At 39.3% G+C, this 23,221-nt stretch overlaps 1 protein-coding gene across 2 annotated transcripts in view; it reads right to left on the bottom strand.

The window, feature by feature from the left end:
• Positions 1-8,601: 8,601 nt before the first annotated feature.
• Positions 8,602-23,221, bottom strand: part of usp43b (ubiquitin specific peptidase 43b) — a 93,668-nt gene continuing 79,048 nt past the window's right edge. For both annotated transcript variants that reach the window (XM_084744402.1, XM_084744401.1), the window contains exons 9-16: positions 20,081-20,184; positions 17,222-17,299; positions 16,980-17,109; positions 13,552-13,894; positions 12,739-12,897; positions 12,012-12,185; positions 10,407-11,549; positions 8,602-9,326 (exon numbers count right to left, since the gene is read on the bottom strand). In XM_084744402.1, the coding sequence (XP_084600528.1) occupies positions 9,316-9,326; positions 10,407-11,549; positions 12,012-12,185; positions 12,739-12,897; positions 13,552-13,894; positions 16,980-17,109; positions 17,222-17,299; positions 20,081-20,184 (2,142 nt within the window). In that variant the 3' untranslated portion in view covers positions 8,602-9,315. The remainder of the gene's footprint in view (positions 9,327-10,406; positions 11,550-12,011; positions 12,186-12,738; positions 12,898-13,551; positions 13,895-16,979; positions 17,110-17,221; positions 17,300-20,080; positions 20,185-23,221) is intronic.

Raw genomic sequence — 23,221 nt, 5'->3', positions numbered from 1 at the left:
TCATCCATAAAATCTTAAAGAATACTAAAATATACTGGGAGCCAAACTTATTCTAACCTTAATCAGTCCCTCCAGGAAGCTGTGATGCTGTGATGTTGTGTTGAATCATCTTTTCTGCAAATTTGATCATTGTAGCTTCTTCCCAGTTCCATCAATCATAGAGCAGCCCTCACAGGCTGTGATGTCACACATGTACGTCTCAATGAACCAACTCAGTGTTTTATTATCTTCAAACTCAACGTAAGTATCACAGCAAATGCATAGTTTTACAATAGCTCATGTAGTTTTAACTATCCTCAAAATATGACTTTTACTCTTTCATTTTGTGCATTGTCTTCCTGACATCTGTTTTTTCTCTGTGCTCTGTACATGCTGATGCCAGAGTGAACCATAGAGAACAGCAAGTCATGAAATATCCCTGAGCTGGACTTTCATGTTTGTGGTATATGAAAAATCATAATAAAAGGGGAAAAGGTAGAATAAAGGCCTAAGGCACTGATGTAGCGTTGTACACGTGGATGGATTACCAACCAGAACCTCTGTTTGAAGTGACTGTTCATATTTCTAGTTGGAAAGTCAGTGAAATCACTACAAAGGGAGGCAAAATAGCCACAAAAATGTGTAAAATGGTTCCAAATGACCACAAGGAGAAGTAAAACAACAGCAAAGAGACTCAGAACGACTACAAAAAGATGCAAAATTACAGTGATGCAAAACAACAAAGAGCTGCAGAATGACCGTAAGCCATGCAAAATGATCAAAAAGAGAAGTAAAAACAACCACAGAGATGCATAGAACAACCACAAAGACATGCAAAATGACCATAAACAGACACAAAGTGATTACAAATGCATGAGAAAGCATAGCAAGGAAACAGAAATTGACCACGAAGAGACATAAAGACACTGATGCGTCATTTGCAGTCATTTTGTGTCCATGAATTCAGTGAATGGCAAGATAGACATACAACCCCATTGCTATGATGTACTTGAAATTATGCTAAATTTACAACTAGCTACTATGACAAAAACACTGATCACAGACATCTGCCTGATAATCACTTGAGGTTTCTTTTGCGTAAGGAACATTCCACTTTTCTCGAAATATATATCTATTAAAAGACCTCTTACCTGCTCCGTTTCTCCTCCTTGGTATTTGGCATAGATTTGATAAAGGAATCAACAGGGAATGATGTCATTTATGTGGATTAACTGTCCCAAATGTTTTGAACATTCATTGCATATTCATAGTTTGTCTTCCCTTAATTTGTGATGCCTCAGTTTGCCATTTCCACTAATTTGATTTCTGTGTTAAAGTTCACAGGATATGATTTTCTATGCTTTAAAATCTCATCATCTCATGCAGCCTTCTCCTGCTTGTAGATGGCAGCATGAAGCAGGTGTTTGTGAGAGCAGCAACTTTTCCCCAATCTGCCTCCTAAACCATGGAGTTCTTTTTTTTTTTTTTTTTTTTGCTGGTTTCTATAATGCATGGTTTGCCAGTTTTAATTCAAAATTTAGTTTTGAGAAAACTCATCTGAGCCCATTCCAGACGGTCAATAAACAGACATATGTTTGACAAAACCTTTCCACATAAATGCAAAAACAATAAACCTTAAAATGTTGGCTTTCGTGTGACGTTTACCTCGCCTGCAGAACTTCACACTTCATTGAAATAGATAGTTCTAATATGAAACACACAGGTGTCTGCCTCCCCTCTGGTTCTGAATGATGACGCCCTTTGCTGATGGTGACAAAGCACTGGCCTCAGGCTAACAAAACACCACCAGCTATCCACAGGAGCAAGGACAGCAATTACCCTCTGTATAATAAGCTTGGTCCTTTGTCAGGGACCAGTCTCCACTTCTGCTCTGTCACGCTGACTATATTAATAGCATAGATGTTTGTCTGTGTTGCCATTAGGAAATTGGTGCCACACCATGTTACTTAGCCTGGCAAATTAAAAATATGATTATACAAGCTCCAGCCTCTGATCCCTGCAAGTCCACGTACACAAAGTCCTTGGAGATATGCTTGAATCAAATTGGTTGTTATGAATGACTATATGCATAAATAAATGAGTTTAAATGAATATTTTGGCATTTTGGGAAATATTTATTATTCACTTTGTTAGCTATAATATGTAACATCTCCTCATCAAAATGTCTAAAAAGGTTTGTTTATATTTAATGTGTTCCAACAATGGTCAAACTCAGAGAAATCTGTTATTTATTCAAGGTTATGTGAGTTTTCTTCTAGCTGCTAGTTGCTATGACGTCCAGGAAAACATGAGCATGGGTGAAGTTAGTCTCCAGGGCTTTCTTCCTGAAAGCCTCTGGAAGAAATCTTGCTATTTTAACCCAAGCTACGTTCACCAAGAAATTAAAAGTCAGTCATTATCTACTCACCGTCATGCAGATTTTAGTTCATAAAACACTGCTGGAGTTTCACAGGAAAACAGTGCCGCAGAACTGTGAAGTGAATGGTGATCGGTTTTCCAAAAAAAACATAAAATGCTTCCAAACTGATCATCGGGTGTAATCCAAGTCTCTTAAAGCCCCAACATGCCAAGATGAGTTGAAAGACGTCATTCATACCACGTTTTCAGCCCAAATATTCACTGTAGATCCATAGCCACATACACATGCACGCCATCCGAACTTGGTGTGTGTGGTGTGATGGTTTGTGTGTACAAGGCATTTTATGTTTTTGTTTGTTTGCTTGCTTTTTATGTTTGAAAAGTGGGAGCTCCAGCAGTGTTTTGTGAACTAAAACACTAAACCTGACCTTCAGTGGGGATGAGGGTGAGTAGATAATGACTGAATTTTCATTTTTGGGTGACCTATCCTTTTAAACCCAACCAAGAAAGGCTTTCAGCAGAGAAAACTAATCAGATTTTCATTGACAATGATGGTTGTTTAACAAATCACATGATCCCATTTAACTCAAACTACATCTTTTGTTACTGTTTTAATCTGAGTGAGACCCCTCTGCATTTAACTGTTATAAGCAGTAAATATATTTCTACTTTAACACATTATTTTTTGTTTTGTTATTTTGTTTAATCTTTGCAAAAAGTGTACCAGTTTGCTGTTTTACAAGGGATGATTTGCTGAACTATTTGCTAAATTCACTAATTATCTCACTAACACAAAACAGCCTGGCACACTACCAACACACTACTACAACAAACTACCACAGAAATGGCAAATTCTGTTCTTTACCCTTCTGTTTTTGCATGGATTAAACAAACAAGACGAAACTTGTCCATCTAATTTTGCAAACGACAAGAAAGCCGATGAAGCATTTTTGCTTTAGCTGTTGAAAATACCATAACATCTTTGTGCCTTATTCAAGTGCTGTGTCTCTGAATATCCGACCTAAAACTATCACCCATCCTCACACACTGATGTTAATGTTGAAGTCTTATTAAAGAGATGAGGAGGGCCGGTGCAGGGTTGAGGCGTTTTACTCTTGGCCTATCTAAATGGAAATCACACATGGATTACTTCACAACATGAACATGTGTCTGCAAAGATAACTCAAGTTAAAATTATGATTCTGTACATGCTTCCAACCGTTAACCGGTGCCGTCAGCTGCACTCGAGCTGATTAAACCTCTATAATGGTGTGCAATGACACGCATTAAATCCGTGCCATTAACAATATGTCGGTATCCTCCATTTCCAGTGAAATCATGAATCAACACGTCGCAATTTTCGACATCACATGTGGAAAGTGAATTTTCTATCCACCCATCGTGGTTGGGTTAAAAGTGCAGAAAATAAGAGGAGAAGCAGCGAACTCTACAATACTCAGAAATGGACTTTCAGGATTTAACAAGTGAAACGTGCTGTTGAGTCCTGTTTTCATTTGTAGCATTTCATTCATTTGTATGAAATTTTAAAGTTTATTTGACCAACTTCCATTCACATTTCAAATAAAGAGCATTCTCTTTAATATAGGTTATTATAGTGTGTGTCTGTGTGTGTGTGTGTGTGTGTGTGTGTGTGTGTGTGTGTGTGTGTGTGTGTTAGTAATAAAGAGAGGACACACAGAGATACTGACTGCAGCTTTCTCTCACATCAAAAAAGCATCAGTGGTTCAGTGTGGTGATTAATAACTGTTCCAGCACCTCCTCTTTGTTAGCTCCCATCTTTCTGAAAGGTCCTCTGGAAATATAATGGTGAAAGCACTTTTTATATTCTATTGTTATTTGATCAGCAGCACTTTCCGCTGTCCTGCGGTGACTCTGTTCCTCCTGCCACAGCAGTGAGACTAGAATGACAAAGAATATAGTCTGTGCTGACTTCTATAACCAGAACAACTACTGGGTGGTGTTGGAACAACAAGGCATTATGTAGTCTAAGTGTGTGTGTGTGTGTGTGTGTGTGTGTGTGTGTGTGTGTAGTAGATACCATCTTGTAAACCCACTAACTGGAAAACAGTTTAGGGCAGAAATGTGTTACTTGCAGGAGGTCTTGTTTGTAAAGTAGATGGTGTGATTAGATTCAGAGCACCTGGCTGTATGAATTTGCATATTAAAAGCACATCCTGCTAAAACATCCTTGTAATATGTTACAAATAAGCAACCAAGTAACTAAGAAACACATACAGACCCCCCACTTGGAGGTTCAAACTGTTCTGACATTATAGTGTTATTTAATAACACTATAATGTCAAGGTACATTAGACCAATAGACTGATATGCATTCTGTGCAGGAGCTGCTAACAGGTTGATTAGCTGCAGCATTTCATTTACATAAACAATCTACAGATCATTACATTTTACTTAGTGTAAACGGTTTTCACACAGAGTGGGGGCTGCTTTGTGACGAAAATAAAACAAATAAAATAATTATGACAGAATAGATCACAAAATGTAGGCGATGTAGTTAACGTCTGTTCTCTACATGGTTACACCAAGAAGAGAAGCACCATAAAGCTGCCGAGGATTGTAAGAGGGACATGATTTGACAGTGAGAATATTATATAACCCATATCTATATTCCATTAAGCAATGAATCATTTGTCTTTATGTTAGATGTTCAACATAACGCTTCCTGACAATTTGCTATTTTGTCTTCCTGGTGGTGCTGTTCAGCATGACCTGTGGATCTGAAGTACTCGCTGGCACCCAGTCATTGAATCTAATCATTGAATCATTCATATGTGTCAGGACATTGTTACTGCAAGAAAAATCAATCATTATCAACTGTAAATAAATATCTAAAACAGTTAATGCAAATATACTGTAGGTGGAACAACACATATATTCTTTATATGCAGATTATTAGATTGTAGAAAACAATGTTTGCATAAAGTTAGCCTGTTACAAGATGTTTTTCACTGTTTATGAAACTCAATTTAATACTGATGCCTCTGTATGACCTAAATGAGACCATCAGCAAGAATATTTACTATTTCTCTATAGTTATTTTTAATGCCTGCCAGATTCTCCCTATAATCAGATGAAAAGATTTACAGCATGCTGACCAGAGGAGCCTGTGTTTACAATGAGTGTGTACATTTTGAAAACGCTGTACATTATGTTTTCATCTGCCAGTGGGTCATATAAGAGTAGAAATAATGATATGACTTGATGAACTTCTCTGCAATTAGGTGGAATAAATCTGTGCATATAAAAAAGTTGGAAAAAGTTGGAAAATATCAACGTGCCATATTTTGACACATGTGATTAGTTGATTAGGATGTCACTGGTCCTTTTGCTATGTTTATTCCTCAGTTTGCTCATGTGAGTATTTGCATGAAGAAGAGACACCTTCATGTTCCTGACAGGTGTCATGAAATGGTTATGAATGTATGACAGTCTTCATATAAAGTGAATGATTTTGCTACCTCCCATGGGTAGTTGCCTGAAGAAGACCTGTACCTGGTTGCTAATACAAACAAGATGAAAGGCAGCTGTGATTTCAGTTTGCGGCTACTCAATGCTGCAGTGCTTTTTTTTTGTTTTGTTTTTGTGGAAGTGCACAGAGAAAAATAATTTTTTAGGCCTCTGCACTGACAAAACCTGTTGCCAGAGGCATTGTGCTTCTTGTGAATGAATTATTTCAAGAACGCCTTGAAGGAGTTTCTCCAACCTTGGCAAAAATGTCCACATACACTCAAAGATGATGACTGATTAAATTTTGGCGGTCAAAGGTCACCGTGACCTCATGTCCCTCCCATTCTCATGACAGTAATGTCTTAAGAATGACTGACAGAATTTCCTTAAGCTTGGCACAAATGTTGACTTGGACTCAAGGATGAACAGATAAGATTTTTTTGTCAAAAGGTCAAAGGTCAGCTTCATTGTGACATCATAATGTTCAGCTGTCTGTCAGTCCTCTGTTAAACTGCTGCAAAAAACATGGTGTTACACTTTAGGGTTAATACTCAAAAGGTCTGAAATTCAGTGAAAACCAAACTGTCCTTGAGAATTCAAATTTCTCTCTTCCTCCTGTCATTGCCAGCGGCATTGAATCTACAATCAACACATCATTCATTTACTCCGTTCATTCAAACCACCATGGCTACTTTTCAAGCAGAAGCTGCACTTTACAAAGCTATGCGATCTCTCCACACTCTGGTTCGCTGTTTCAGGGACACGAGGCTTCATTAGAGGTCTGGAGTGCTGCTATTCTGATATGTTGCTTTAATTCCGCAGAGCACAAAAGTCTCACAGGAGAAGCACACCTGCTTTGAGAAGTACCCAAAAAACCGAGCCAGAGAATGAGACTGATGGGACGCACGGGTGCAGCTTTGCTCATTTATCATGCAGCTACACTGATTCCATTTGTGAGAAAAGCTGTGTTTAATTTGCAATCCATAAAACTTGTAGTACATTAAGCAGACATTATAGACAGTCCAGTACAGGGACCTTTGCGTGTCGTGTCCAATTCAACCCCATTTACAGTATGTATTTATCTGACTTTATACCGTAACCTGAAACATACAGTTTTAATCTGGTACTTAAATTACATAATTACACATCAGGTACAAAATGTAGACTTTTAAAAAAGTTAATAATAAAATATAATCTAGCCATATTTCCCAAATAATGTCTCAGAAATATCCTTCATTTACTGTCATTTCATTTTGGTAAAGAGTGTTGTTAAACAGTAATGTTAAATGACACAACATGAAACGTGAACACAGTTACAGTGTAGGCAAACAATCCAGACTCTCACGTTTTACATTCCCCTGTAACCCCAGTGACAAATTTACAATGCATAAGTAAACAAAGGAATGCTGTGCACATACAGAAAGTATGATTATGACTGAAGACTGTGAGTCAGATATACATTGGACAGGCAGCGGGAGCATGAACCAATTCACCATCTGTTGGGGGCTACGTTATTACGGGTCATGTGGATGTGACAAATCATGATTACCACGAGGACTCAATGCATCCCTGTGGCTGCAGAGAAAGAATAATTGTGTGTGTGTGTGTTTTTGTGTGCACAAAATGTGATTCCTATGTTAAATCCCAAATGAGAAAACCGCTTCAAACTGAGTTTCTGCATCTGGTTCATGTTGGCATGTTATCAGCAAGAATTCATGTCCAGCTTCAGAGGATGAGACACATATTCACATTCTCGCCCAGCGGAGGAGGAAAAACAAAAGACCTCATTTATTACTCTGCAAGCTTCAGGGGTGGTTAATAGATGTTTGTTTTTTTTTAAAGTCAGAGCAGTTCCACCTGCTGTTTTCTGATGTAGCCAGAACTCTTCATCATCCATCCACAAAAACCATAAGAAAAAAATATTTTTCAAACTTTTTCCTACAGTTTAGCACTCTGTGGGTCACAAGCTGTAGATGAACTGTCTTCTCAGTCAATATCTGCAAAAAATAACATAAATAAAACCTGGCTTTTCTTTGCCAGTTTTGGTTGGCTATAATTGTTCCTACTTTAGTCTGTAAGCTCTGGTCACATAGCAAAATATGGAATTGTGTCTTAAAGAAAGTGCATTGGTGATATAACATGAAAATGACAAAGCAAATGATGCATGTTGTTGTAGCAGCCAATTTACAGTGCAGGTGTTAGTACTATTTGCAGTGTCTTGCAACATTTTTACATGTTAGCCCATTATCTGTAAATTGTATAAACTGAATGAGTTCCAGTCAGATTTTTTGATAGGGGGGTTGTATAAGGGGTTGTGCAATGTCAGTGATTTACTGACCGCACGGAAGCAAAGCAAAGAACTGCTGTGGAAAGAGTCAGCAACAAACATTTTAGCGACCTAAGCCCACCTAAAAAAATATCAGTATCAGTTTGAGTATATATAGAATATTTTAACTGCTTTATCTTGCCATCAGACAGCTTTTTTGATTGCTAAATAAGACAAACATTGCTCTCTCTCACTCATCCAGACTCCATTAGTGAAGTCATTAATTTTAGCTCACAGAACACAGTTTGGTTGGTGCTCTTTCACTGCCACAGTCTGTTAGTTAGTTTGTGTTACTGTGTGACTTTGAAGTTAATTTGAAGTCACTGAAGTCACATGATAACATAAACAAACTGACCAATTGAGGCAGCAGTAGAGCAGCAAGGTGTTCTGCAAGGTAAAATAACTGATTTTGCCGATGTAGTAAAAGAGATAAATATTTATCTTATATAACCGTGGTTTTCTCGAATTCTCGACATTGCCGTCTCGGAAGACCATAGATATCCTGTGTCCTGGAGTCAGGATTTATTGTACACTTAAACTCGTACAGATTGTCTTCAGCTGGCCTTTTTTTAAGGGTGGCTAAAATACGTTTTGTTGCTCCCCCTGCCCACAGCAGTACATCACCAGGACTCCTGCTACTTCTCCAAATTGTGTGTGTGTTGACCGCCATCTACTGCAGGTAATTTAATGATTATGAACTTCATACGACCCAGCTTCAAAAAATTCTGAACTGTCCCTTTAACCAACCACATTTACAGGTTGACTTCCTACCCTCTGGGCAGATGATAACTATGAAAACTATAATGGGCTAAAAACATGCAAATTCACCAAATCACCCTCCACTTTTCAAATATTGATCCTAAACTCAAAAATAAATCAACAGTAGACTGATTTGTAAAACAAAACGAGGAAGAAAAAACAAACACATTACAGCAGTATTTCTCCTCAGTAAATTCAACTCTGCATAGATTTAGTTTAAGACACACACAGGTAAGAACTTATAACAGTACTATGAAGGGGAGCGAGAAGATAGACTTTCTTTCTTTCCAGTGATGATGGCTCCTTCCTGCTGGGAGCTTCTCTGGGTGCCATGTGGAGAAATCAGTAGAGAGGTCCTAGTGTTCAACAGTCATTCTGGGCTGTCACAGAGGCACTTATGATGGAAAAAAACAAAAAAACACAAAGCCATCAGTCACGTGGTAAACAGTCACTGAAGTAATCAGCAGGATTGGCATTAATTATCATAATAAAACAGACTTAGCTTTACGCTTGAGAAAACTGAAAGCTTTACTGGGGTGCAGATCCTTCCTCTTTTTCTGTAAAACTGAACTGCCACGCTCTAAATTACAGAACACATAATGACAGCAGGAGGCAGGCGTCCCAATTAAATCCTCTGTACATCGCCATTACTTCTTTGTTTACCAGAGTTTCTCATTTTAACACAAAGCTGATGTGCTATACTCGCTGGCGCCAGAAGCAAAACCTCGACCCCGTGTTCTAAATTGTTCCTATTTGCCAAACCTCAGCAGCATGCATAATTTATATCATTTACATAAAATATATTTCCTCTTCACTGGATAATTGTAATTTCCATCTATACGCCGACAACACTATCCTCTATACAGGTGTGACTCTATTCATGTCGCCACTTTAAATCTACAGCTATCATTATCCTTCTCGAAAAACAATAAACTAAACTTTGACGTAAAATGGGTCCTAAACTGTGAATGTCTTCAAATGCAAGAAATAAGACAACATGTTGTTGAAATTATACTATAATGGAGAGAGTGCATTATTATAAATATCTGGGTATTTGGACTGACATGCTGTTATGACAGCTCAGAGCAAAACTGTTTTTCTTAAAGGTGATAATTCCTGTTTTCCATTATTTACACACAAAAAATGTTGAAGCAGTTTTCTTTTCTGTACTGGATTATGTTAATATTATGTATGGGCAGGCAGCCAGTTTGACACTAAGACTTTTGCAGTAAATCATGTTGCACTACAATTCCTTCCTGGAGATACTTATGGGACACAACTACCTACTTTACCAAAGAACTGGCTTTCCTGCTCTGTGAATATGAGAGAGAAAGGGATCAGCATTTGTATTGATTTATTTATAGAGCGATTTTCTGAGGATTTAAATAAATAAATGATGCTGATGATAATTCTGTATGTAGCGTAGTAACCTAGCTTAGCCAAAGACAGGACTCAGGGACAGGTCTGTTCATACCCAGGGAGGTGGTACTGTATCGAGTCCGCTGCAGAGTGGCATAGCTGGGCTTGTCTGACAGTAGGATGCGGTGGGAGGGAGGGGCCACTACTTCACCATTCCTCTGCAGGGAGGCACACCTGCGAAATGTCAGATCCAGCTTGGTCTGGATGTTACTGGAGCTGTGAGCACGCTTAATGTCTACAGGCTCGTGATTTCCAGCCTTTCCGTTGACTAGCTGTACTTTGCAGTTATGGGCGTCACAGCTGGGGATGACACTTGCCTTCCTCTCCTCTAGCGTTGCGGTGGTCAGCGTGCCATTGGAGAGCGACAGTTTGGCTAAATTACTGCTCGCCAGCCTCCCCAGTTGTCCATGCCCATTCACACGCCTGTCCTGCCCCTTGATGGGAGACCCAGGAATGTCTTTTTTCATGAAACCAGGTTTGAAAAAAGACAAGAGGCTGTCGTGGCTGCGACCCTCCTGTCCCCGCTGCCCTCTCCTGTCCTCAGGTTGAAGGACCATCTGTAATAAGTCTCTTTGTGCCCTGGAGGGCATCCCTGTCTGGACCTTGGTCCTTCTCAATGTGGAATCTCTGCTTGGAGGTGCACTGTGGCTGATATGGTCCATCAGAATAGCCCCTCTCTGAAGCTGAAGCTGGAGGTCCAGGGTCCTGCCCAGATCCTGCCTTGCTCTCTTAGATGCCCTCTGCCTCAGAGAACCATATTCCCTGGCTTTGACATTGCTGCTGCTACAGACACCATGGCTGATGCTTCTCTCCACGCAAGATCTGCTCTGTCCTGCTGGTATTTTGGGGGAGTAACAAGTGTCGGAGCTGGGTCTGTCGGTACAACTCAGACTGCTCCCACTAGGTGAGCTGCAGTCATGTCCTACTTCAAAGGCTCTTCCCTGGGCATTTCTTTGTGGTGGGGTGGCCACCAGTGTTATGATAGGGTCTTTGGTACATCGTGGCCGGCGACCAGACTCCAGGTACTCCACCAGCTCTCCAGACTGGGTCTGGGCTGGTTGTTTAATGCGGTCCTTGGAGCCAAAAGACCACCGCAGTGGCAGAACTTTGCTCAGACTCTCCTTGGGTTTAGTTGGCGACCTCATGCTTACACTCCTGCCTTGGGTCCCACGGACAAACGGCTTGGATTCAAATCCATCTAGAGGAAAGGAAATGGTACATTATCACCACTACTGTAACTACCTACCTACTACTTTACTTGTTATGGTTTACTGTGTTTATGCTACTATTTCATATCAATATGGCGAATGTGAACAAGCATGCAAACACATCAAACACACAAGTTCAGAACATTTGATTTAACTTTGTTACACACTTGTGAAACCATACTTATGAATATTATATTCCATTTCTACCATATTTTACCAATAGATCCCTGTAAATCTTACACAATGGACCTTTAAGCTGTATCAAAGATGTATTAAGTTCCTGCTAATGATAACTCAACATTTTACTTTTACTTGTGAACATTAAAAGCATTCAAATGATGAAACACAAAGTGGTTTTTAATTGTGGAACAGCCACAGTGTTTAAGTGTTTTTTTGTATGGATAAGTTCAAGACAATTAAAAAATACCACACATGCTACTCTTAACACCTACTGGTTTCTACTGTTTTGGGGGGTTCCTCTCCAAACACTGGCAACTCAGGAGACTCTGGGGCCTGTGCAGGCCCTGGGGGTCCAGCGATGGGTCCTCCTGACACCACGCTGCCCCGCTTACTGCCCCCCGCCAGACGGACAAGCCAGTGGTCGGAGGTGGATGAGCTGGTGGAACCTGCAAAAAGAAGAGAAGAAGAGAATGGAGTTCATGTTTTTTGTCATGTCAATTTAAAAACAAGCCACGGGCAGTCATTGACATCTACATCTACTGATCTCCCAACAGTCAAGGTCAGACAGAGGAAACAATCCTGCATCCATAGTGCAAAATGAATGTGATCATGGGGTAGATCCCATCAGTTTCCATCCATTATGCTGAAAGCACAAAAATGAATGCTTCGGTGACTCCAGGAAATAGACATCTTTGCAGGTAACAGGTTGTTTTTTCTGTACAACCAGTGGAAGCTTTTATTTATGGGCTAAAAGCAGAGGTGACTGAAAGTGCGCACCGATGCTGCTGCAGCACATCAGACAAATCTGCCAGACTGAAATTACAGAGGGAAAAGTCCTATAGTCGTGCAGGCCATACTGAAAATAATGATGGTGTGAGGGGTAATGATACTCCCACATTTCTTTCATTACGTCTGTATTTTGTTGACAGGCTCTACAGCAGATTCCATCTGACTGTTCTCAGTCTAACAAGCCACTTCAGAGAATTTGGAAGGACTAACCGGTGACTGAGGAGCTGGCAGACCAATGGGGGATGGTGTTTCTCCTCTGATAGAAGAGGATGTAGGCTCCACGTGTGCACACCTCTGCCTCTGGAACCAGCTCAGCACTGCTGTCATCATAACTGTACCACTGACCGTCCACTGAGTTCCTACAGAAAGCTGCAATCCCAACGACAATACAAAGAAATAACCTACATGCACTGTAAACACTCAAAGTTTAAAGACAACTTACTTCAATAGAGTTTTGAGCCCAACAATATTTTGTTGAGATATTTTACTTTTCATCCTTAGATGAACTTGAATTGTTAAATTGAGTTTTAAACCCCCCCAAAATTAGTAGTTCAAAAATTGTGTAAATTCATTGAATAATAGTTAGTAACTTCATATTTTCTGTTGCAAACAACTAATTTTCAAGTACCCAAATAATGACAAATCAGATCACTGTGAACAAGTTTTGAAATATAGAAGTTTTGGGGGTTTCTAAAACTCAGAGCTTCAAGTTTATCAAGTGAAGGAAAGTAAATTACCAACAAAAGATTATAGATCAATAAAAGTTTGTTAAGTTTATTTAAAAACTGAAGATTTTGATTCAAAACTAAAAGAATCTAGTGAAGGCTTAAAATTATGAGTTTTCTCAAAGTATTTTTTACAGTGTGTGTGGCTGGAGTAAACAGACGGACAGAACTCATTTATTATTAATCTGTTGTCATTGGTTTTAATTAGTTTATCTTGATGTACCTGTTTGCATTTTAAAAGATCATTGCAAAAAAGTAAACATTACTATCAGTACAAAGAGGCATAAATTATTCAGACCTGTGTAATGTCCGCCGTGCATTCCTCCATGGTGGTTGCACACGGCGTACAGATCGTACAGGAAGTCTGGAGGACCGAGCTCAGGTCGTCGGGACTGTTTCCAGCCAGGCTGGAGAGGGGGCGGATGGGTGCTGTGGTTGCGGTTCACCATGTGAGGCGCCATGTCCAGGCCCGTCAGCGGGAAGTGCACGAACGTGGTGAGCTTGTTCCTCCGCTCTCCCACCTGCCTGAAGCGCTTCAAGTGGAGGATGAGGATGTCCGGGAGCGTCCACAGACTCATCTTCACCATGCCCTGCTGCAGCTGCTTGCAGTGGGGACACTTCCAGGCGTCATCTGGGGCAAGCTGGTTGGGCAGAGGGAGGCAAGAAGAAAATAAGACAAAATGGACACATAAATGCAGTGAAGAGAGTTGTCTCTGTCTGCTTATCAACCTGACAGAGCCTCATAAATCTCTCTCCAGCTCGTCCCGGTAATTTAAAATGGGGTTGGTTCTTATTCCACCTAATCGCACTCTTGGAGATGATGTGTGATAAAACCTTAGAAATCACAGACTTAATCACCTTCACTTGGGACAGGAAGTACATTTTGAGGCTGTTCTGTTTACTTTTCCCGCTTCCTTGTGATTTCCATCTTGAATACTGGGCAGCAGTGAGTCACCGAACCCATCAAGTTTAGAGAATCTGTTCTTCTTTCAGGGCATCATCATCTTCAACTCACATTGTGTGTGCACAGTGAATGCATGTGTGGGTATTTTACACAATATGGCACAACATGGTAAAAAAAAGGGATTTTTTAAAAACAGATATTGCGATATGATTCACAATTAGTGGTAATGATAATTTCTACATCCCCGTTTTCATCTTTACTAAAAAAATGTTTCCTTACGTATGGAGAACAAGGTTTGTGTGCCAGGGCATCTCTGCAGCACTACAGGATTTTGCACTTGGCTGTATTGCGATTTCAAAAACTTTGAGATTATTAGCATTTTTCCTTAATCTCTGATGACATTATCATATCATTTAATGATTTACTGAACTAGTTTAACAAAATAAATGACATATGACTAGCTGAGGTTTGCTCATTTAGACTGAAATGTAGTTACTGCTTATTTGGAGGGACACTGACAAGTCTTGAGTGAGTGCAGACTGACAGCAGTGCCATCTTTGTGCCTGCAGCTCCACTGGGTGGTGACTTGAGGTAACAACAGCAACAATATCACAGCCAGCACAACAGCAATCAGTGTAGACTAAACTGCTTTAACACAAAAATGCTTTCAGTAACCAAATGTGAAATTTCATCAGTTGTTTTTTTTACTCTCAAACTCAACCACCACCAGGATTTTGTGTAATTACAGTCCATTTTGCCAGAGGTGGCAAACAGTACACACGTTCTTTACTAAAGAAGTACAAGTACTGTAAACAACATCAAGGAATCTTCGTTCTTATTGTCCTGTTCATTTAGATTGAAATCGTCTTTGATGTTGGGAGGATGGTGTGCAATGATTCAAGATAAAAATAATCAATAATTCTCCTCAAATGCATTAAAACTATAGTAACAAGCCTAGTTTGCACATGTAAGGAGTACAGGAGTGCATAAAGTACAGATATTTGTGTTAAAATGTAGGGAGCAAAAGTCAAAAGTTGAAAATAAATACTCAAGTAAAGTAAAATCCATGCCCTGGTACAAGTGATGTATTAAATATTTTGGTTGCATCGGTATAATTTGGATGTTAGATTAACTGGTGAGCTGAACTGCATGTTGGTAAAAAGAACTGTGTGAACTGTAATATGCTCCTGGTGATCAGGTTCATTTATTTTATACATTTTTACTTTCAGTACGGTTTTAACAGTGACACGAGGCTAAATTAGCAGCTTAGACCCTCATTCATTTTGCATTATTTTAGAAGTATTCATTATTTGGAAATCTATGGTGGTTCGGCCCAGGGGGTTGGGTGATAAATTATTAGTTGTGTATGATGACTTTTGAGACAAGGATATTAAATATTTACAAGACTGGAAATTAGAAATCGGGAAACAGTTTACATTTTGAACGTATATGCAACATTTTTTAAACTGTAACTGATGATAAAACTAAACAGAAACTGTCTTGCTCTTAAGTCTTGTTTGTGATGACTGCTGAGATTTGATGAGCAGCACTGAAACAAATGGACAGTTTTACATGACAGCTGCTGGTGTTGAATCAGTAACGTTCCACATGACAGCAACAGCCTCCTCAAAATATTCCAACTCTACACGCTGCAAAGCCTGAGGAGAACGTTTACACACACACACTCAACATGTAAAAATAACATCCTTTTTTCAACGGTCAGATGAACCTCTTGTTCTTATCTACTGTCCACATGTGCCACATCTGGGCCACAAACACACAGTGGAACTTCATCTCATCCACACAAATACCTGTTTCTCCAAGAACACGTTAAATACATGTTTTTATTAGTTTGTATTTCTCGCCAAGCCCATTGTGTGCATCCTTCAGACCCAACAAACATGCAAACGGCCTTTCCTTATAAAACCACTGAAAAACTTTTACTGTCACATTGCTACATTTACAGCCACCAAGCGTCCACATGTATTACTGCCCTCTGCTGTCTTCAACAACAAAGATTCCATATGCTACCTTTCATAGAGACAAAAATACAGACAGCCTTACATATTTTTTCATTTCAATTGTATGGTTTGTTTATATAATGTATTGTATTGTTATCTTATAAAACTCAACAACAATTGTATATATTGTATGCATAAATTTGCTATTATTTCACATTATTTCTGGTCAAAAAATCAGTTCTGATGGTTGGCACAGTTTTTAGACGCTTTCAAGGTAACTGAACAAAAACAATTCCAGACTCTTGAAGCCTTTATCGTCACATCTCAATTGTTCCTATATATAAAGTTTACAGAATTCCTTTATACCCACAGTAATCAATATATACTTTCACTTTGTTTATGTTACCAACTGTTCATTTTAACTAACCGATCTTGATCAAATTTTGATGCAAGAAGACAAACAAATATTCCAATGGGACTGTTTAATTTCAAATATAATAATAAGAAACATTATAATATGATATAATAATAATTTGGAGTACATTTTATCTCCATTATTTAAAGCATATTAATAAATATGACATTTTCCAAACTTTCTACATAAAAACTTCCAAACATTGTTTTTTTTGGAGAGTATGTCTCAGAGTTAAAATGTCTTGCCAATATTTATGAAAAAAAATTGTCCATGTGATAAATTAATTATGCAAAATAAAAATGTTTTTGCATGTTTTTTGGGCCATTTTGCAGCGTTAGTCACATCACTGCTGCTGGCGTCACTATATTAACATGATATTAGGTGTGGATTCAGGAGGCTCAGTGTTACTGGTTGTTGCAGGTATCAGATGATAACAGACTGACTACCTGTTCCTCTTTGGTGTAGAGCTGGAAGCACTCATCCAAGGTGCAGCTGTACTGTTGGACGTGCTGCTGCTGCTGATTCCTCACACTCTCTGCATCCTTCACCACCTCCTCCTGAATGTTACCAAACAGGCTGCGGCACAGGACACAAACAGGTGGTTAATATGAAACATGCAGAAAGAAGGCTTATGTCAGGAAAAAACTAAAGTAAATAGGTGGTGGACTGTAACAGAAAACAAACTGACCAGTCCTTGATTCTGTGCTCCCACTCGATGATGAGCTTCACATGTGGAGGTCCTCCTGAGCCGCACAGTTTCAGAGCTCTGAGAGACATAAAAGGTGAAAGGTCAGTGTATAGACAGTGTTCAGATCAGTAATCAGCTTAATTTTAATTTCAGTGTTATGCATTTGTGAAACTGTACCAGAAAATGGCAGAGTAAAGAGTCTCCTACAATCCCTGAGTGGACACAAATAGTTAAAGAAATTTACACTATGAACAACTGACTTTGAAGTTTTGAACGAGTGGGAGACATCTTCCTCCGTAAAAATATCCTGGCTCTGCATGAATCAGAGACATGGATTGTAAGAACTTTCAAAGATTTCAAAGGACAATCTTGGACACAAGGGACCCACAGCTTCACTTCATCTTTATTTTACATGATGGGAAGCATTTCACTTTACCCATGATGACCCTGTCTGTTGTCCCCTTGTCTATCTGATGTGTTTTTGTCCAGAAAAACAACAAAAATACAGTTTTTTAAAAGGTGAAAGGTCATCTAGTATAGCGGAAGGGGCATCTGCAAAAAATACATTCATGCACTTGCATTGAGGCTTTTTAACCACTAGGTGTCAGCATTACTACACTTTTATCAACACTGGATTGTATTTGCTTGTTACTTCTGTCTATGTGAGAGAGTGAAAGTGCTGGATTGTATTGGGAGATTTAGTTGTGGATGTTTGGTTTAAACGTGTATTACAAGCTACAGAACAATACAAAAGTAAAGTCCACAGCTGAGCTCCAACACATAAACAATAAACTGACAAAGTGATCCCAACTCAAGGTCCATTCGATAACCTTTTCCAGGGCTCTAAATCACATCTGACATTCTTCATCAGTTAATCATCAATTAAATGTCACTGTAATCCATCCAACAGTTTTTGAGAGACTTCACTAAAAAGTGTCAACTTCAACTTCTCAGTCTAGATCAAAGTGGTGAGCTGACCAACATACATAATACAAATGTAACGCAAATTTTAACTGAGCAAGTCAGCGAAAAGAAAATGATGGAATGAATGCTTGTTTCCATCCGGTACAATTATTACTAGGAGTTGGTTAATCGATATAAACAGTAGGTGGCATCAGTTCTCCAGATGGAAACCAGTGCACAGTTGCAGAAGAAGAAGAAACAACACGAAAAACACTTTCAATTGAATCTCAAACAGCAGAAACTATGTGGAAAATGAGGGATCAAAATATGACATTTCTGTTTGTTTCATGTGTTAACGTGAGAAAGTTTCCATCAGATCTGCACGGAGTGATCATGGATGTATTACAGAAGCACTGAGCAATGAGGAGACTGTTGGAGTGGAAACAGCTGATCAGTCATGTCTCAATTACTCAAAAAAGTGTTTATATCTCCCTTTAAGTGCATGAACTCTTTTTTCAGAAATAGGCAAAAACTACCTCAAGTGAGGTAAACGTACACAAAATGGTGTTTTTTTTTAAATTTTTCTGTTTCCTGAAAAAACAAACTACCACCAGAATGCCACTGGAATGGCTAAAAATGAAGATATTACGAATCAGTTGGTACAGGTCCTCTGTTGAAAGAGACACAGTGATGTACATGACACCACACAAAGACACAGATGGTTTACAGAGGCTGACAGCAGTGAACAGCAGACTAAAACACTTGCATTAGTGCATTCTTGTACTGTTTGATGTGGGTTGACTGGGGAACAGAGCATATTTCTGAATCATTAGAGTTCAAACGCTATCATTACATTAGTTTCTAGGATACAGTGTGCGGCACATTTGCGTTTCAAAAGAATTCAAAAGCGTTTGCCCCCATCAGCACCATTCACCAAATGAATGAACTGTTCTTAGCAACTACACAAATGGAAGTCCTTTCAAGACCTTGCCAAAAGGCCCCTTTGAAACAGCAATTCACTTCTGCAAGTAAAAGCCATCAGACATACATTTGTGAAAGGGGGTGAAATGACTGCACACCTCAGTCAACGCTTTAAAATCAGGTCTAACCTTTACAGTTGGTATGATATACATAAAAGAAAGATAAAAAAAAGTAAACATAAGCTTCAGAACTTCTGTATAGACTGTGCCAATCATCAAAAACTGCTGGACTTTACATCTTTGACAGTAATACTCTTGTGTAACATGTATTTTCATGTCAAGACGTCTTCAGTAACTGGCTGCCTGCCTGGAGTTGTAGCCTTTCTCGGGAAACACTTTATTAGATTTGAGCAGATTTAAATTGCATTAAAATTGATTGCATTAGATCAAATTTGAATGAGCCTGTGGGAACAATGGGTCATTGTTGAAAGTTTGGACCATAATACCAATAATTCTACAACAAAATAACACATTGAGAATAATCTAATAATCCTCTAGGCTAAAAATAGAAGAACATAGAGTCCAGACAGCCAGCCAGCTCAAATGATAACAGCCACTCTGGACTGCGTGCTGACAGCGTTTGCACCTGCAGAAATATATTTTACCAGATAAAACTCGGAGGATATAGGAGGATGTGTGTCTGCTCTAGAAATGTGTCCAAAAATATTCCTGTCAGACACACTTGCATCAGAGGATATGGGACCTTTTATTGCATGAATGGTTCAACACTTTTATTTGGCCTAACAGGCTTTCAGGACTCGGGATTCAGCAGGGAGTGCAATCAACACCCCACAAACTGTGCAGAACAAACGCCAATAAAAGTTAAGAAATGCCAGGTATATGTACGGTGAGCGCTGGTGATGGAGGGGAAAAGAAAAATCAATCAACACATCCAGAAAAACTTGTTTGAATGTGTTTGTAGAGCACAGAGCCAGCCGATCAGCGCGTTTGTGTGTGTGAGTTTATGACGCCTCACCTGTCGACAGCGGGGTGGTAGAGCGGCCGTCCGTCCTGAGGTGACAGGTAGCTGTAAAATGCTGATCCTCCCACCACACGGATGTTGAACAGGACTCTGGTGTTCTGAAAGACGAGCACAACAAAAGCCACGGACATGTCATCAGGGTATTTTCATGCTTCATAACAAGACAAACAACATTAAACTTTTACATCTCCCACACGAAACCTCCCACACATGCTCTTGTTGAATAATATAAGTTTTAAAGGAGAAATCTGTAACACATTTAAAATACTCAATTCTCTGACAATAACACTACAGCCATGGCGTCCTCTGAAATTTCTATTCCGGTGCTTAACTTGTGTTACTGTTTGCCCATTTCAGGTTAATTAGAGTTCAAATCAAATCATTTTCATTTTAGATTTTTTTTGCGTTCAAGTTACTATTCAGTCGTCTTTTTGTCACTCAGTGGGCGTCACCACAGTGACTCACACTACTGTGACATCACATGCATATCCTCTATGCCAGCTTAAGTTTTGTTAAAGTTTAAAATGAGCAGTACCACCACACACTGATTCTCCAAGCTTCTGAGAAATGTCGACGGCTGCATTTTTGTGGTGTTATTCACCCATCACGGTTTTGCATAACTGTGATGAGATGGTTTCATTATGGCGAAATGAGAAGACATAGCTCAGGATTTTGAAGAAGCGGCAGCGGCAACATTTCTCACGACTTTTACTGCGATCAGTCAAAATGACTGCACAGTTTAGAGACTTCCAGCCATAAAAATCTGGGCTGAGATGGTTTTATGAATTCAATATGCGTGTGCAAAAGAAGATTGACTACCATAGTTAAGTTTCATATGGTCTGAGTAAGTACTGCTGTGTCCCTTTGGATTAAAGCAGAGAATGTGCAGTTTTCTATGCAGCAAATGAGGGTGACACTGCTGAATCATTCTCCGTCTCAAAAGGTATGACAGCCTCTGTCTACCCGTCACGCAATCCAGCTGGTCCTATTGGACATCAGATGGTCTACGCTATCTGACTGAAAGCTTCTGTCATTATCATTTAACTTTCTGAAAACTTACCTAAAGCTTCTGTGCTGACATTTTTAGTGACAATCACTTGTTGCTGTCAAACGCTGATTGTTCACTCAGACTCGATCGGCTCTTGGACAGCTGTTCTAAGCTATTTAAAAAATGCTGAATTGGGAGCGAGTTTATACAAACACATGCATATTTTTGCACTCTCAGTGTTATATTTAAAAATTTTGCTTTGAACAGGCTAAAGCGACGAGACCGAGGGGAACAAAGTAGGCCATCATGAATGTAGGCCAAGACCTGCACCTGACATTTTGAGCTCACAGAAGCTCAGCTTGAATCAACATGTAGCAGCAAAGTTTTGTTCGCACTGGAGGTATTATTTTACAGAAAAAGAATAATATTAATAAAACCGTGGATAATTGTACTGCTCTCTCATATCACTCTCAACTGGACTGTAAAGCCCAAGTTGAGAAGAAAAAAAGAAAGAACAAGAGTTACTAATATCTTTTTCTCCGCCTCTGAAGCACACTTATATCACTCTGAGATCTACTTAGATTGGAGGTGCTTTAGGAATGAAGGAGCGCTTTGCAAAAATGAAATTTATCTCCTCTTGTTCCAGTGAAATCTAGTGTGTAGCTACTGGCTGAGCTCAAAACACAAACACCCACTCGGAGTTCTGTGAGGAAGATCAGTCCTGCAGGATCTTCTGATGACAAGAGGCGCACTAAAGCAGACACCAATATTGATATGCTGAACACATGAACCCACTGGAATGCAAAACCCTCGGGGGAAGTTACACAATACTTCTGAATTACTGCCTCACATATGCAATATACAGTACTATTTAAAGTATCAGCATCACAAGTGCCAGTCAGCTGCTGAAATACTGCAGCAGGTAGAGCTGATGTCCATGGAACATTTTGCTCTCGTTCCCTCGTTTTGTGTGCTCAGATGATGATTATTATCTTCTCTTCAGCGTTTCAGCATCATGTGTTTACGGACACTGCAGGTATCAAACTTCCCTGTGGAGCTTTTCCAGAGAACTCATCTGATATTCTTTGTTTTAAATTTACTGTGTAAAAAACTGTAAAGCTAGATACAAGTGTAAACTGAAAATGAGTTTTTTTTTTCATTACAGACTAGCGTTGGCTTACTTTGAGCTCCACTGAAAGGCTTGTGTGTACATGTGAAGACCACCCAACGTGTATATTACCAATTCCAGCCTCTCTGGAATATTTTTTTTCCCTTTTGTTTCGAAAACCAGGGGAAAATACTTTTATTCCTTTAAATATGACATAAACATTTCCACATCTCCCAAAGGTCTTGATTTTGCAGAGAAACTGATTTCTTCAACAAGCCGATCCACCAGGTCTACGCAGTAAATACTGTAACCCCCTCCCTCAATCTGGGATTTTCCAATCACAGTTTAGGCTCATGGCAGCTGCCAAGCTTTTCCCCAGGCACCAAAGCGGTGTGGCAGCGGTGTGCCTAGGGCTTTTATAAGAATGACACTTTAAAGAGCATTGATGGTGGTTTCTTTCTTCTTCTTCTTCTCCTTCTTTTTTCCTCAGTAATGTAAGAGAAAATGTGTAATGAATGGGTCAAACAGTGTGTTTGATTGCTCCAACATAAACTGCAAACCACAGATATTAAAGTAAAAACACTAGCATGTTCAGTTAACTAGCTTACTACCTACAGTTTTAACTGAGCGTCACTTCTGAGGCCAGGGGGGTTTCATACCACATTAGTTTTGGATGCTAGCATTAGCAGCTCTGTCCCCCTCTATGTTGAATTTCAAGAAGTTTCCCATAGATAGTAGAAGAAGAACTTAAAGCTACTAGCTAAAATTGCTAATGATTAGTTAATTGGTTAATAAAACAAGCGAGGAATGAATCAGAAACTACTTGGTAATTTATAAATCGTTAATAAGGACTATATAGTGGATAATAATTAGGAGTTAGGCTACTAGAGACTGGGAGATGCCACATTAAGTAATGATTCGTTCATGAATATCTGTGAATTAATCATATCAACCCCTTTCTTTACGAATGGTTCCTGATTAAACCCGAAACAGTCGATGGACTCCACAAAACTAGTAAGTAAAATGATACTGAATAGTA

Source organism: Lutjanus erythropterus, chromosome 19 (assembly GCF_056507025.1).
Source record: "Lutjanus erythropterus isolate fLutEry1 chromosome 19, fLutEry1.hap2, whole genome shotgun sequence".
In the NCBI taxonomy this organism is placed as follows: Eukaryota; Metazoa; Chordata; class Actinopteri; order Lutjaniformes; family Lutjanidae; genus Lutjanus; species Lutjanus erythropterus.
This window is presented reverse-complemented; position numbering and strand designations above follow the sequence as displayed.